General features: G+C 68.1%; 1 protein-coding gene across 3 annotated transcripts in view; it reads left to right on the top strand.

Moving 5' to 3' along the window:
- The window catches only part of COL5A3 (collagen type V alpha 3 chain), a 57335-nt gene extending 45009 nt beyond the window's left edge, over positions 1–12326 (top strand). For all 3 annotated transcript variants that reach the window (XM_074979912.1, XM_074979910.1, XM_074979909.1), the window contains exons 55-67: positions 74–127; positions 348–455; positions 1438–1491; positions 1625–1678; positions 2619–2726; positions 2937–2990; positions 3431–3466; positions 4897–4950; positions 5078–5294; positions 5659–5771; positions 8315–8383; positions 9304–9540; positions 11389–12326. In XM_074979912.1, coding sequence (XP_074836013.1) covers positions 74–127; positions 348–455; positions 1438–1491; positions 1625–1678; positions 2619–2726; positions 2937–2990; positions 3431–3466; positions 4897–4950; positions 5078–5294; positions 5659–5771; positions 8315–8383; positions 9304–9540; positions 11389–11535 — 1305 coding nt within the window. In that variant the 3' untranslated portion in view covers positions 11536–12326. The remainder of the gene's footprint in view (positions 1–73; positions 128–347; positions 456–1437; positions 1492–1624; positions 1679–2618; positions 2727–2936; positions 2991–3430; positions 3467–4896; positions 4951–5077; positions 5295–5658; positions 5772–8314; positions 8384–9303; positions 9541–11388) is intronic.
- The last annotated feature ends 860 nt before the right edge of the window (positions 12327–13186 follow it).

The following is a 13186-nucleotide window of genomic DNA, read 5'->3' as shown; positions in this document are numbered from 1 at the left end:
TGGCCCCCAGATGCCCCATGGGATGGGGGTTCAGCTTGGCTGCCGATGACTCACTTGGCCTCTCTCTGTGCAGGGCGCGGTGGGACCTGTCGGGCGTGAAGGTCGGCCAGGCGAGAAGGGTGCCAAGGTAAGGGGTCCCAGCCCCCCCTGCCCCCCGGGGAGGCCTCAGCCGTGCTGAGCTGGCATCCGGGGGTAGGGCGGAGCTCTGTGTGCTTGGGACACCAGTGTTGGGAGTGGGCTGAGACCTGGCTGACTCAGTTCACCCCCAGCCACTGCCTGGGGCTGGGTCGGAGCCTGTCCAGCAGCTAGTGCCCAGCTCTGACGTGGCCCCTTCTCCCCTTCCCTAGGGCGAGCCAGGCCCAGAGGGGCCCCCCGGGAAGATAGGCCCTGTGGGCGTTCAGGGCCCTCCTGGCCAGCCTGGCCCAGAAGGTCTGCGGGGGATCCCTGGCCCGGCCGTGAGTGTCAGCGGGGGTGGTGTTTACAAAAGGGGTCTTTCTCGGGGAGAAGGTGATACCCCAAGTCGTGAGAGTACCTGTGCACAGACATGCTCGTTCACACGTGCACACTCTCTCGCACACACCTGTGCATGCACACTCACATCTGCACATTCGCACGCACACAAGTACACACCCACATGCACTCACTTGTGTGCTCACACTCGCACGCACACTCACATGTGCACACACACATGCACGCACTCACCTGCACCCACACTCACCCCAGTCGATGTTCTAGTCCCTGCACCATCAGCTGAGCTGATGGCGGATGAGGCTGGAGGGATGGTGCTGAGCCCCCAGCCAAAGGGGCCCGCGAACCCCAGGGCTGGGCAGAGCTCCCCCTTCTGAGAGCGGCCCTGGGACTGGAGGGTGTTGCTGCTGGGTCCCTTCACGTTTCCTGTAGTTCTTCTCCTCTCTCGCCCTCATCCCGTCGCCAGTTCTCAGCAGCTCCTGCCTGCCCGCTCCTCCGGCTCTGGCGGGCAAACGCCCCAGATCTCCCTGCTCCCTCCCTGGACACCCGGGGAAGGTCTCACCCCCACACCTCCCTGAGTACAGTGACGACACCCCATAGTCCTAATGAGCCCGCCTCGCCCTGGCCGGAGCGACCACGGTGGGGCTTGTGCTTCCGGGGCTGATGGTGGGGTGACTGGTGGGAGCAGGGCCCGGGGGGGGAGAAGCTGGGGCAGGGGATGGGGTGACCAGCAGGACCAGGGCATGGAGGAAGAAGCTGGGGTGGGGGATGGGGTGACCGGTGGGAGCACGGGGGGGGGAGAAACTGGGGCGGGGGATGGGGTGATGGGGGGCAGGGTGGGGGTCTGTTGTGCTGCCTGGAGCTGTGGTGGGGGCGGGGTCAGAGACGTACCTGCGGGAGGGAAGCTGAGTTGGGGAACCCACGTCTGACCCCCTCTTGTGCTCTCATAATTCTGTGTTTCCTCCTCAGGGGGAGCAGGGGCTGCTGGGGGCCCTGGGGCGGGCAGGGCCGCCAGGCCCCATGGTGAGTGAGCGCTGGGGCAGAGGTGGGGAGCTGAAGGGCAGGCAGGGGGCAGGGGCAGGGCCAGGCAGATGGGGGGCGGGAGGGACATGAGGCAGGACCAGGCAACCAGGGAAATGACTCCCATATCTTGCAGGGCCCTGCAGGTTTGCCTGGCCTCAAAGGCGACCCTGGCTACAAGGGTGACAAGGTGAGTGGGGCCCCTGGGGGGGGCTGATGTTCCCCCCCCAGCACCCCTCCCCCAGCCCCTACAGGCCCAGGAACTGCCCCCCCCACTCACAGCCTCCACCCAGTCAGGGGCCACCTGCCCCATGGGGCCCTGCTGAGAGCCCCAAGCCTGCCCTGCTCCAGGCAGGGGCCTGAAGCAAGCTCCAGCCCTGGTGGCTGGGGGTGACCAGGGCCAGACTCCTGGGTCCCTGCCGTGAATGGGTGGGGCACTCCGGGGCTGCTCGTTTGCACTGCCGTGGCCCAGGGCCCAATGGGGCAGTGTCTCCCCACTGGGGCCACTGACCATGGTACGGAGCTACCTCAGCTCCAGCACCCCCCGGCTCTGACCTTGGGGCATCCCAAGAGCTTGGGCCCCCAGGAGATCCCCACAGCAAGTGAGCCAGCCATGCCCCAACCAGCACAGCTCAGGACTTCTGGGCGGACTCAGTAATGTGCAGGGACAGGGGGCGGGGTGCACAGCCCCCTGCAGCCTGTCTCACAGGCCAGGAGTGTGACCCCTTCCAGCAGCCTGACCTGTGAACGCCCCCCCACTCCCTGGCCACAGGGCCCCTCCCATGGTCCCAGCCCTTCGCTCCCATCCCGCTGCACATCCGCCACAGCCACCCCAACACTGGGGAAACTGAGGCACACCGTGTTTGGAGAAAACCCTGAAAACATCCACTGTGTCACACCATGTTTACACCAATGCCCAGAACAGCCTCTCCACCGCTCCACAGGTCAGACCCCCCCCCCCCCGCCACCATGGGTCAGATCCCTCCAGCCCCACAGGTCAGACCCCCACCCCAGCCCCACAGGTCAGACCCAGCCGCCCCAGCCCCATGGATCAGATCCCTCCAGCTCCAAGGGACAAACCTCCCCCAACCCACGTGTCAGACCCTCCAGCTAATACCTGTGCTCCCCAGGGTCACGCCGGGCTTATCGGACTGATCGGCCCCCCAGGGGACATGGGGGAGAAGGGTGACCAGGGGCTGCCCGGCAGCCAAGGGGCCCCAGGGCCCAAAGGAGATCCTGTGAGTATGTGGAGCTGGGCAGGCGGGAGGTGTGTGGGATGGGGCTGGGCAACGGGGTGGCAGCATGGGGCGGAGGGCTCAGATGGGGGAGGTGTCATGGAGGCAGAGGGGACTGTGCGCCCCCCACTCTGCCAGAACTGGGACACACCTGGGGCTGCACCACTGGCAGCATCAGTTGGGGGGTGGCGCTGACGTGTTCCTCCCCCACAGGGCTTGGCTGGCCCCGTTGGACCCCCAGGGCCCCCTGGATCCCCAGGGCTCGCGGTGAGCACCGGGCTGGGGCGGTACTGCTGGGGCCCACCACAGGGCCCCCTTCAGCCCAGGCCTGGCACAGGGATCCTGGGCCCCTCAACCTGCCCCCCAGCGCAGGACCCTTCACCGCTATCCTGTGCACCCCATCCCCCGGGGCCCCTCGCCGTGCCCAGCCCCCTTGCACCTCTGGGTCCCGTGCCCACCCCCCACCCAACCTGGAGCCCTTCACCTGCCCCGACCACTCCTGTCCTGGGCACACACCCTGCTCTCCCTGCCCCTGGTCCGTCCGTCTGTCCGCCTGTCCATCCGAGGGATGAGGCGGGTGCTGGGCTGGGCCCAGCCACAGACCGGAGACCTGAAGCTCCACCCACAGCCCCCTGGGTGCCACCCACCCTGCCCTGGCTCTGGGCCCCCCAGCCCCACCCCTACTCACACCCCCATTCTCTCCCCAGGGGCCGCTGGGCCAGAAGGGCTCCAAGGGGTCACCGGTGAGCAGCTGGGGCTTGGGGGCCTTGAGGAAAGTGTGGGGGCTTAGTCCCATCCCCAGAGCTGGGAGAGAACCCAGAGCCTTATGCTCTTCTGTAGCTGGGTCTCTGGGGGCCTGATTGGATGGGGTGCTGCAGAGGGTGATGGGGGGCTGTCAGGTGGGGGAGGGTGCCAGAGGTGATGGGAGGCTGTGGGGTGAGGGAAGGGCTGCAGAGGGAGATGGGGGGCTGTGGGGTAGAGGAGGGGCTGCAGAGGGCGATCGGGGCTGTGGGGTGGGGGAGGGTGCCAGAGGTGATGCAGGGCTGAGCACTGCAAGGCTCGGTTCTGGGGCCAGTGTTATTCAACATCTTTATTAATGACCTGGATGAGGGACTGGGTTGCACCCTCAGCAAGTTTGCGGATGACACAAAACTAGGGGGAGAGGTAGATACATTGGAGGGTAGAGAGAGAATCCAGAGGGACCTGGATAAATTGGAGGACTGGGCCAAAAGAAATCTGATGCAGTTCAATAAGGAGAAGTGTAGAGTCCTGCACCTGGGGCGGAAGAATCCCAAACATTGTTACAGGCTGGGGACCGACTGGCTCAGCAGCAGTACGATGGAAAGGGACCTAGGGGTTCTGGTGGATGAAAGGCTGGATATGCGTAAACAGTGTGCCCTGGTAGCCAAGAAAGCTAATGGCATCCTGGGGTGCATTAGGAGCAGCATTTCAAGCAGATCTAGGGAAGTGGTTATTCCTCTTTATTCGGCACTGGGGAGGCCACATCTGGAATATTGTGTCCAGTTTTGGGCCCCCCAGTATAAAAAGGATGTGGATTTGCTGGAGCAGGTTCAGCGAAGGGCAACAAAAATGATCAAGGGGCTGGAGCACAAGACCTGTGAGGAGAGGCTGAGGGATTTGGGCTTGTTTAGTTTGCAGAAGAGGAGGCTGAGGGGTGATTTAATAGCAGCCTTCAACTTCCCGAAGGGGAGCTCTAAAGAGGAGGGTGAGAAACTGTTCTCAGTGGTGTCAGGTGGCAGAACAAGGAGCAATGGTCTGAAGTTGCAAAGGGAGAGGAGTAGGTTGGATAATAGGAAAAACTACTTCCCCAGGCGGGAGGTGAAGCACTGGAGTGCGTTGCCTAGAGAGGTGGTGGATTCTCCATTCCTGGAGGTTTTTAAGTCCCGGCTGGACAAGGTCCTGGCTGGGATGACTTAGTGGGGGTTGATCCTGCTGGAAGCAGGGGGCTGGACTAGATGACCTCCTGAGGTCCCTTCCAGCCCTGTGATTCTGTGATTCGGGGGGGCTGTAGGGTGGGGGAGGGGCTGCAGAGAGCGATGGGGGGGCTGTGGGGTGGGGGAGGGTGCCAGAGGTGATGGGGGGCTGCGGGGGAGGTGCTGCAGAGGGGTGCAACTGGGCAACTCCACACTGCTCTTCTGCCCTCCCTCTGCAGGGAGCTCTGGGCCCCCGAGGAGATCCGGGACCCCCTGGGCCCCCAGGGCCACCGGTGAGTGCTGAGGGGCAGCCCAGGGCAGGGGCAGCTGGAGGTGGGGCCAGCAAGGAGTGGCTGGGGGAGCAGGGGTGGGTGCACGGGTGGGGGTGGGTCACTGCCCCTCACTGCCTGTTTCTGCCAGGGCCACCCGGCGGAGCTGCAGCCAGTGGCAGGGGGCCAGAGGAGGCGACGGGCAGCAGAGGGGGAGCAGGAGGATGAGGAGGGGCTGGAGGAGGTGTACGCCTCACTCAGCTCCCTGCGCATCGAGGTCGAGCAGCTCAGATGCCCGCTGGGAACCCCCGAGAGCCCCGCCCGCGTTTGTAAGGAGCTGCAGCTGTGCCATCCCCACTTCCCCGATGGTGAGCCAGGGGAGGCCGCTGGGGCCCTGGAGCCCTGAGGAGCTGGGAGCGTTAGGGCATTGAATGTCTGGGGAGGCTGGGACCCCAGCATCCAGGAGCATCGGGGACTTCCGGGAGGGGAGCTGGTGTCGGGACCCCAGAGTGCAGGAGCAGGGTGGACCCAAGGCCCTGCTGTGTGACAAGGGTGCTGGGAAAGGGGGAACCAGAGGTTGGGGTGAGGCTGTGGGGGCGGGGCTGGGTCTGCGAGGGCCTATGCCACACCCAGGTGAGAGGGTGCGACAGGAGTGCCCCCCAGGCTGGGCTGTCAGAGGCACCAGCCGAGGGGAGGCCCCTTTGGCTGCCCCCCAACTTCTCCACGCTCCAGGAGAGTACTGGATCGACCCCAACCAGGGCTGTGCCCGTGACGCCTTCAAGGTTTTCTGCAACTTCACGGCAGGTGGTGAGACCTGCTTCTTCCCCGAGGAGCGATTCAAGAGTGTGAGTGGGCAGGGCTGGGCTGGGAGGGGCTCTGGGTCGGGATGAGGGGTGCCGGCAGAGTGGGGGGCAGGGCTGGGCTGAGAGGGGCTATAGGTCGGGATGAGGGGTGCCGGCAGAGTGGGGGGCAGGGCAGGGCTGGGCTGGGAGGGGCTGTGGGTCGGGATGAGGGGTGCCGGCAGAGTGGGGGGCAGGGCTGGGCTGGGAGGGGCTGTGGGTCAGAGTGAGGGGTGCTGGCAGAGTGGGGGGCAGGGCTGGGCTGGGAGGGGCTGTGGGTCGGGATGAGGGATGCCGGCAGAGTGGGGGGCAGGGCTGGGCTGGGCTGGGAGGGGCTGTGGGTCGGGATGAGGGGTGCCGGCAGAGTGGGGGGCAGGGCTGGGCTGAGAGGGGCTATAGGTCGGGATGAGGGGTGCTGGCAGAGTGGGGGGCAGGGCAGGGCTGGGCTGGGAGGGGCTGTGGGTCGGGATGAGGGGTGCCGGCAGAGTGGGGGGCAGGGCTGGGCTGGGAGGGGCTGTGGGTCGGGATGAGGGGTGCTGGCAGAGTGGGGGGCAGGGCTGGGCTGGGCTGGGAGGGGCTGTGGGTCGGGGTGAGGGGTGCCGGCAGAGTGGGGGGCAGGGCAGGGCAGGGCTGGGCTGGGAGGGGCTGTGGGTCGGGATGAGGGGTGCCGGCAGAGTGGGGGGCAAGGCTGGGCTGGGAGGGGCTGTGGGTCGGGATGAGGGGTGCCGGCAGAGTCGGGGGCAGGGCTGGGCTGGGCTGGGAGGGGCTGTGGGTCGGGATGAGGGGTGCCGGCAGAGTGGGGGGCAGGGCAGGGCTGGGCTGGGAGGGGCTGTGGGTCGGGGTGAGGGGTGCCGGCAGAGTGGGGGGCAGGGCTGGGCTGGGCTGGGAGGGGCTGTGGGTCGGGATGAGGGGTGCCGGCAGAGTGGGGGGCAGGGCTGGGCTGGGCTGGGAGGGGCTGTGGGTCGGGATGAGGGGTGCCGGCAGAGTGGGGGGCAGGGCTGGGCTGGGCTGGGAGGGGCTGTGGGTCGGGATGAGGGGTGCTGGCAGAGTGGGGGGCAGGGCTGGGCTGGGCTGGGAGGGGCTGTGGGTCGGGGTGAGGGGTGCCGGCAGAGTGGGGGGCAGGGCTGGGCTGGGCTGGGCTGGGAGGGGCTGTGGGTCGGGATGAGGGGTGCCGGCAGAGTGGGGGGCAGGGCTGGGCTGGGCTGGGAGGGGCTGTGGGTCGGGGTGAGGGGTGCCGGCAGAGTGGGGGGCAGGGCTGGGCTGGGCTGGGAGGGGCTGTGGGTCGGGATGAGGAGTGCTGGCAGAGTGGGGGGCAGGGCTGGGCTGGGCTGGGAGGGGCTGTGGGTCGGGGTGAGGGGTGTTGGCAGAGTGGGGGGCAGGGCTGGGCTGGGCTGGGCTGGGAGGGGCTGTGGGTCGGGATGAGGGGTGCCGGCAGAGTGGGGGGCAGGGCTGGGCTGGGCTGGGAGGGGCTGTGGGTCGGGATGAGGGGTGCTGGCAGAGTGGGGGGCAGGGCTGGGCTGGGCTGGGAGGGGCTGTGGGTCGGGATGAGGGGTGCTGGCAGAGTGGGGGGCAGGGCTGGGCTGGGCTGGGAGGGGCTGTGGGTCGGGGTGAGGGGTGCCGGCAGAGTGGGGGGCAGGGCTGGGCTGGGCTGGGAGGGGCTGTGGGTTGGGATGAGGGGTGCTGGCAGAGTGGGGGGCAGGGCTGGGCTGGGAGGGGCTGTGGGTCGGGGTGAGGGGTGTTGGCAGAGTGGGGGGCAGGGCTGGGCTGGGCTGGGCTGGGAGGGGCTGTGGGTCGGGATGAGGGGTGCCAGCAGAGTGGGGGGCAGGGCTGGGCTGGGCTGGGAGGGGCTGTGGGTCGGGGTGAGGGGTGCCGGCAGAGTGGGGGGCAGGGCTGGGCTGGGCTGGGAGGGGCTGTGGGTCGGGGTGAGGGGTGCCGGCAGAGTGGGGGGCAGGGCTGGGCTGGGCTGGGAGGGGCTGTGGGTCGGGGTGAGGGGTGCCGGCAGAGTGGGGGGCAGGGCTGGGCTGGGCTGGGAGGGGCTGTGGGTTGGGATGAGGGGTGCTGGCAGAGTGGGGGGCAGGGCTGGGCTGGGCTGGGAGGGGCTGTGGGTCGGGATGAGGGGTGCTGGCAGAGTGGGGGGCAGGGCTGGGCTGGGCTGGGAGGGGCTGTGGGTCGGGGTGAGGGGTGCCGGCAGAGTGGGGGGCAGGGCTGGGCTGGGAGGGGCTGTGGGTCGGGGTGAGGGGTGTTGGCAGAGTGGGGGGCAGGGCTGGGCTGGGCTGGGCTGGGAGGGGCTGTGGGTCGGGATGAGGGGTGCCAGCAGAGTGGGGGGCAGGGCTGGGCTGGGCTGGGAGGGGCTGTGGGTCGGGGTGAGGGGTGCCGGCAGAGTGGGGGGCAGGGCTGGGCTGGGCTGGGAGGGGCTGTGGGTCGGGGTGAGGGGTGCCGGCAGAGTGGGGGGCAGGGCTGGGCTGGGCTGGGAGGGGCTGTGGGTCGGGGTGAGGGGCAGCAAGCCAAGCTCTCTGCCTCCCATTGCCTGTGCCCTTTTTCACTCCCAGGTGCGCCTGGCTGCCTGGAGCAAGGAGAAGCCGGGGAGCTGGTACAGCAGCTTCCGGAGGGGCCAGCAGGTAGGGGGACACAGGAGCAGGGCAGCCAGCTGGTGGTGGTTAGGGGAGATGTGGGCCGTTTGGGGGAGAGGCCGGCTGGCCAGTGGGCGTTTGGGGGAGAGGTGAGGGCGTTTGGGGGAGAGGCCGGCTGGCCGGTGGGCGTTTGGGGCAGAGGCCGGCTGGCCGGTGGGCGTTTGGGGGAGAGGTGAGGGCATTTGGGGGAGAGGCCGGCTGGCCGGTGGGCGTTTGGGGGAGAGGTGAGGGTGTTTGGGGGAGAGGCCGGCTGGCCAGTGGGCGTTTGGGGGAGAGGTGAGGGTGTTTGGGGGAGAGGCCGGCTGGCCAGTGGGCGTTTGGGGGAGAGGCCGGCTGGCCGGTGGGCGTTTGGGGGAGAGGTGAGGGCGTTTGGGGGAGAGGCCGGCTGGCCGGTGGGCGTTTGGGGGAGAGGTGAGGGCGTTTGGGGGAGAGGCCGGCTGGCCAGTGGGCGTTTGGGGGAGAGGTGAGGGTGTTTGGGGGAGAGGCCGGCTGGCCGGTGGGGCGTTTGGGGGAGAGGTGAGGGTGTTTGGGGCAGAGGCCGGCTGGCCAGTGGGCGTTTGGGGGAGAGGTGAGGGTGTTTGGGGGAGAGGCCGGCTGGCCAGTGGGCGTTTGGGGGAGAGGCCGGCTGGCCGGTGGGCGTTTGGGGGAGAGGTGAGGGCGTTTGGGGGAGAGGCCGGCTGGCCGGTGGGCGTTTGGGGGAGAGGCCGGCTGGCCGGTGGGCGTTTGGGGGAGAGGCCGGCTGGCCGGTGGGCGTTTGGGGGAGAGGGGCGGGAGTCTGGGGGAGAGGCCGGCTGGCCGGTGGGCGTTTGGGGGAGAGGGGCGGGAGTCTGGGGGAGAGGCCGGCTGTGCGAGAGAGCCGGGGAGATGGGGGTCCTTGGCTGAGGCCATGCTCCGGGTTCCGCCCACAGTTCTCCTATGTGGATGTGGACGGGAGCCCACTGGGCATCACCCAACTGACCTTCCTGCGGCTGCTGAGTGCCAGCGCCCGCCAGAACTTCACTCTCACATGCCAGCACGTGGCCGCCTGGTACCACGCCGGTGCCGCCAGCTATGCCCAGGCCCTGCACTTCCGGGGCGCCAATGGCCAGGAGCTGGGGTACAGCCACCCTGCCACACCCATCCACGCCCTTTACGATGGCTGCCAGGTGAGCTCGCCACCCCATGGTTCCTGCCCCACGTGGTCCATAGCATCTGCCTGCAGCCTACCCCACAGTGCCTGCCCCCAGTGCCAGCCTGCTGCCTACCCCCCACTTGTCCCCCCTCCCTTGCCCCACAGTGCCTGTGTGATGGAGTTCAGGGGTCCCCCTGCACTGCACCCTGTCCACTGGCAGGAGTGACTCTCACGCAGCAGGTACAACAGGAGGTTTATGCAGATGTCCAGTTCCTCACAGAAGCGACAGTACAGCAGCCAGAGACAGTCCTTCCAACCCGTCCTGGGGAGAGGACCCCGAGGGGTGCCCCTCTGGGGTGTAGCTTTCCCCCTCCTCAGGCTGGCTGCCTTCCAGCTCTCTCTCCCCGTCGCCTCTAACTGCCACCCCCGATTCAAAAACCCAGCTCGGCTCCTCCCTCCTCTTTGTTCGGGGCAGAGGTGTTACCTGCCAGTTGTAGCCCCAGGGTCAGCCTTAGCCACTGGGAGCTGCTCTGCTTGTCTCTCACATCCAGACTGAGTCTCGCATTTGCACTTCCCCCACTCCATCACAGCCTGCCCCATAGCAACTGCACTCATGCCCCTTCTCTGGGGCCACTCTCTCCAGGGTTGCCTTTCTGCCTCCTGGGACTGCCCCTGTCTGAGCCCCAGCCCGCCAGCCTCTGCCCCTGGGCCCCCTGGGGGAGTCCCCTCGCTCTGCCCCCCTGCAGCCCCACTCCCCCAGGGAGCAGCGCAGCCCTGTTCCCCAGCCCGGAGCAACGCTCAGCCAGCGTCACACAGCAGGTGACTGAGCATCTGACCCCAGCACGGAACATCTCCGGCCTGTGGGCCTGGCCTGCCTGGCACCGCCCGGCTGAGTCTGCCCTGCGGCCAGTGGCCTCTGCCTGTTCTCTGCCCCGTCCAGCCCAGCAGCCCCTCCTCCCAGCCCAGCCCAGGCCAGCCCAGCTCCTCCCTCGGCCTTTGTCTTCTGGCCAGGTAACCAGGTCACTGGGCCCCTCTCTTCTGTGCCCTCCTCTCCTCCCCCTTTGTTCTCCCTTAGCTGGAGCCAACGAGGCAGGTGTGATGGGTTCAGGGTCCCCCAGGCTCTGCACCCGTCCGCAGGCAGGAGTGACTCTCACTCAGCAGGAGAACAGCGGGTTCATTAACTGACAGGACACAGTGGTACAGAGGAGTCAGTGCAGCCGGCAGAGACAGCCAGTCCCATCCATGCTGGGGAGAGGAGGCCCCGAGGGGCCCCCAGAGCCGGGGCCCTGCCCCCTCCTTTGTCTCTCTCCCTCTCAGCCCAGACTCACTGCTTCCAACTCCCAGTTCCAGTTCAGACCCCTCAGGCTCCACCTCCCCCTCTGTCTGCAGTCCAGAGGTGTCACCTGGTCGCCAGATTACCCCCAGCAGGAGCCCCCCACCCTCTGTGAGCCACACACGTATCCCCCACTCCAGCACAGCCGGGCACCAGGGTCCTGTCTCCGCAGCCCCTTGTGCTCCATTGGCCAGACCTGGCTGCTCCCAAGTGTCACTGGTCGCTGGGTTCCCATCTCCAGTCCCTAGTCCCAGGGTCCTGGCTGCTAGTAAACTCCCTCCCACTGCCTGGCTACACATGCAGCATGTGGGGAAACTGAGGCACACAGACGCCCACAGCCCACTCATCTATAGCTCTGGGGACACCCCACTGGGTCACAGCACCTCCTCCTGGCCAGCCAGGAACTGCCCCATCCCCTCGGGCCCGCACAGGGACGATTTCAAGGGCTCCAGTAGTTTCTGGATGGTCCCCCTGGCGGTGGTTCAGTGCCAGCTCCTGGGGAACCCCTCCCTGGCCTGCCAGCCCTGACCTCACCCCGTCTCTCTGCAGCACCAGCAGGGCCAGGAGCACACCGTGCTGGAGGTGACCTCGACCCGCCCCGAGCAGCTGCCTCTGGCGGACGTGGCCGTCCTGGACTTTGGAGCTGCCAACCAGAAATTTGGCTTCGAGCTGGGACCCGTCTGCTTCCTGGGCTGAGGGGCCTGGCACATCCCTGGGGGCCTGCTCCAGACTGCGGGGGCGGCTCCAGGGGCCTTAGTGCCCCTCACGGGGGCCTGTCACTCCCCGGGGTGCACTCAGGACTCAGCCCCACACCCCGGGCCCTACTGCTGCCCTCCCTGGCCACCGGGACTCTGCAACCCCTGATGCAGAGCAAGAGGCGAGAACGGGGAGCCAGGCACAGACTGACCCCCCCATGGTGCTATGGTCCCTGGAGGGGCCTCTGCTAGCAACACACTGGACACAGCCCTCAGCCACACAGCCCCCCGGTCCATTGACGCCCAGCTGGAGGATGCCCTGGGGCAGAGCAGCCCCCCCGGGACCCCTGATGCCCAGCAGGGGCAATGGGACCCCTGGACCCTATGACACCCACCAGGGAGATGGGCCATGGGGCAGAGCAGCCCCCCAGACCCCACTACACCTGGACAAGGGGTTGGATTTGGGGATCTGGGCCCTCCCCACTGCACAGAGCCCACAGGCACCCACACGTCCCTCCTGCTGCCAAAGACCGTTTGGCCGGCCCCACGGCAGGGTGAGAGCTGAGCCCCGCCAGGCGCCTGGAACCAGGTGCACTTCCACCCTGTCTGCCCCCCCAGGCATCGATCCTGACCCCTGCGTTGGGGGAGGCCATGGGGCTGTGGCGCACAAAGCCCTGCCTCCCCGCTGGCCCCACCGCTGCAAGGCCCCACTCGCCGGGGCCCACGGCTGCTGTCAGCCTTGCGCAGCCGGTGCAGACGCTGTCTACTGATAAAACATCGTGTGAACCGCCAGCCCCCGGCGCCCGTGTGTCCTGCCCCTGCCCCACGCCTGCCCCACACCTCGGCGTGTCCTGTGCCTGCCCCACGCCCACCGCGCACCTCGGTGTGTCCTGCGTCTGCCCCACACCTCGGCGTGTCCTGTGCCTGCCCCACGCCCACCTCGGTGTGTCCTGCATCTGCCCCACACCTCGGCATGTCCTGTGCCTGCCCCACGCCCACCGCGCACCTCGGTGTGTCCTGCGTCTGCCCCACACCTCGGCGTGTCCTGCGCCTGCCCCTTGCCTGCCCCACGCCTCAGCATGTCCTGCACCTGCCCCATGCCTGCCCCACGCCTCAGCGTGTCCTGCGTCTGCCCCACACCTCGGCGTGTCCTGCACCTGCCCCACGCCTCGGTGTGTCCTGCGCCTGCCCCAAGTCTGCCGCACACCTCGGCGTGTCCTGCGCCTGCCCCACGCCTGCCCCACACCTTGGCATGTCCTGCGCCTGCCCCACACCTCGGTGTGTCCTGCGCCTGCCCCACGCCTGCCCCACACCTTGGCATGTCCTGCGCCTGCCCCACGCCTGCCCCACACCTTGGCGTGTCCTGCACCTGCCCCATGCCCGCCGCACACCTCGGTGTGTCCTGCGCCTGCCCCCGCCTGCCCCACACCTCTCTGCCCACCCACCCATGCTGGCCCCACGTCTCTGTCCCAAAGCTCCTGTCCCCCATGTCTCCCCAGCACTCACCCGTTTGGCCACCAGCACCAGCCAACCCGCCCTGGGGCTCCCCAGCAGGAACAGCTGGGTCAGAGACCCCCCAGCCCCCCATTGCTTGGCCCTGGGGCTCCTGATCTCCATGGCAACGGGCAAAGCAGCTGCAGTAGCCATGGCAA

This window comes from Carettochelys insculpta, chromosome 29 (genome assembly GCF_033958435.1).
Source record: "Carettochelys insculpta isolate YL-2023 chromosome 29, ASM3395843v1, whole genome shotgun sequence".
NCBI classification, from domain to species: domain Eukaryota; kingdom Metazoa; phylum Chordata; order Testudines; family Carettochelyidae; genus Carettochelys; species Carettochelys insculpta.
This window is presented reverse-complemented; position numbering and strand designations above follow the sequence as displayed.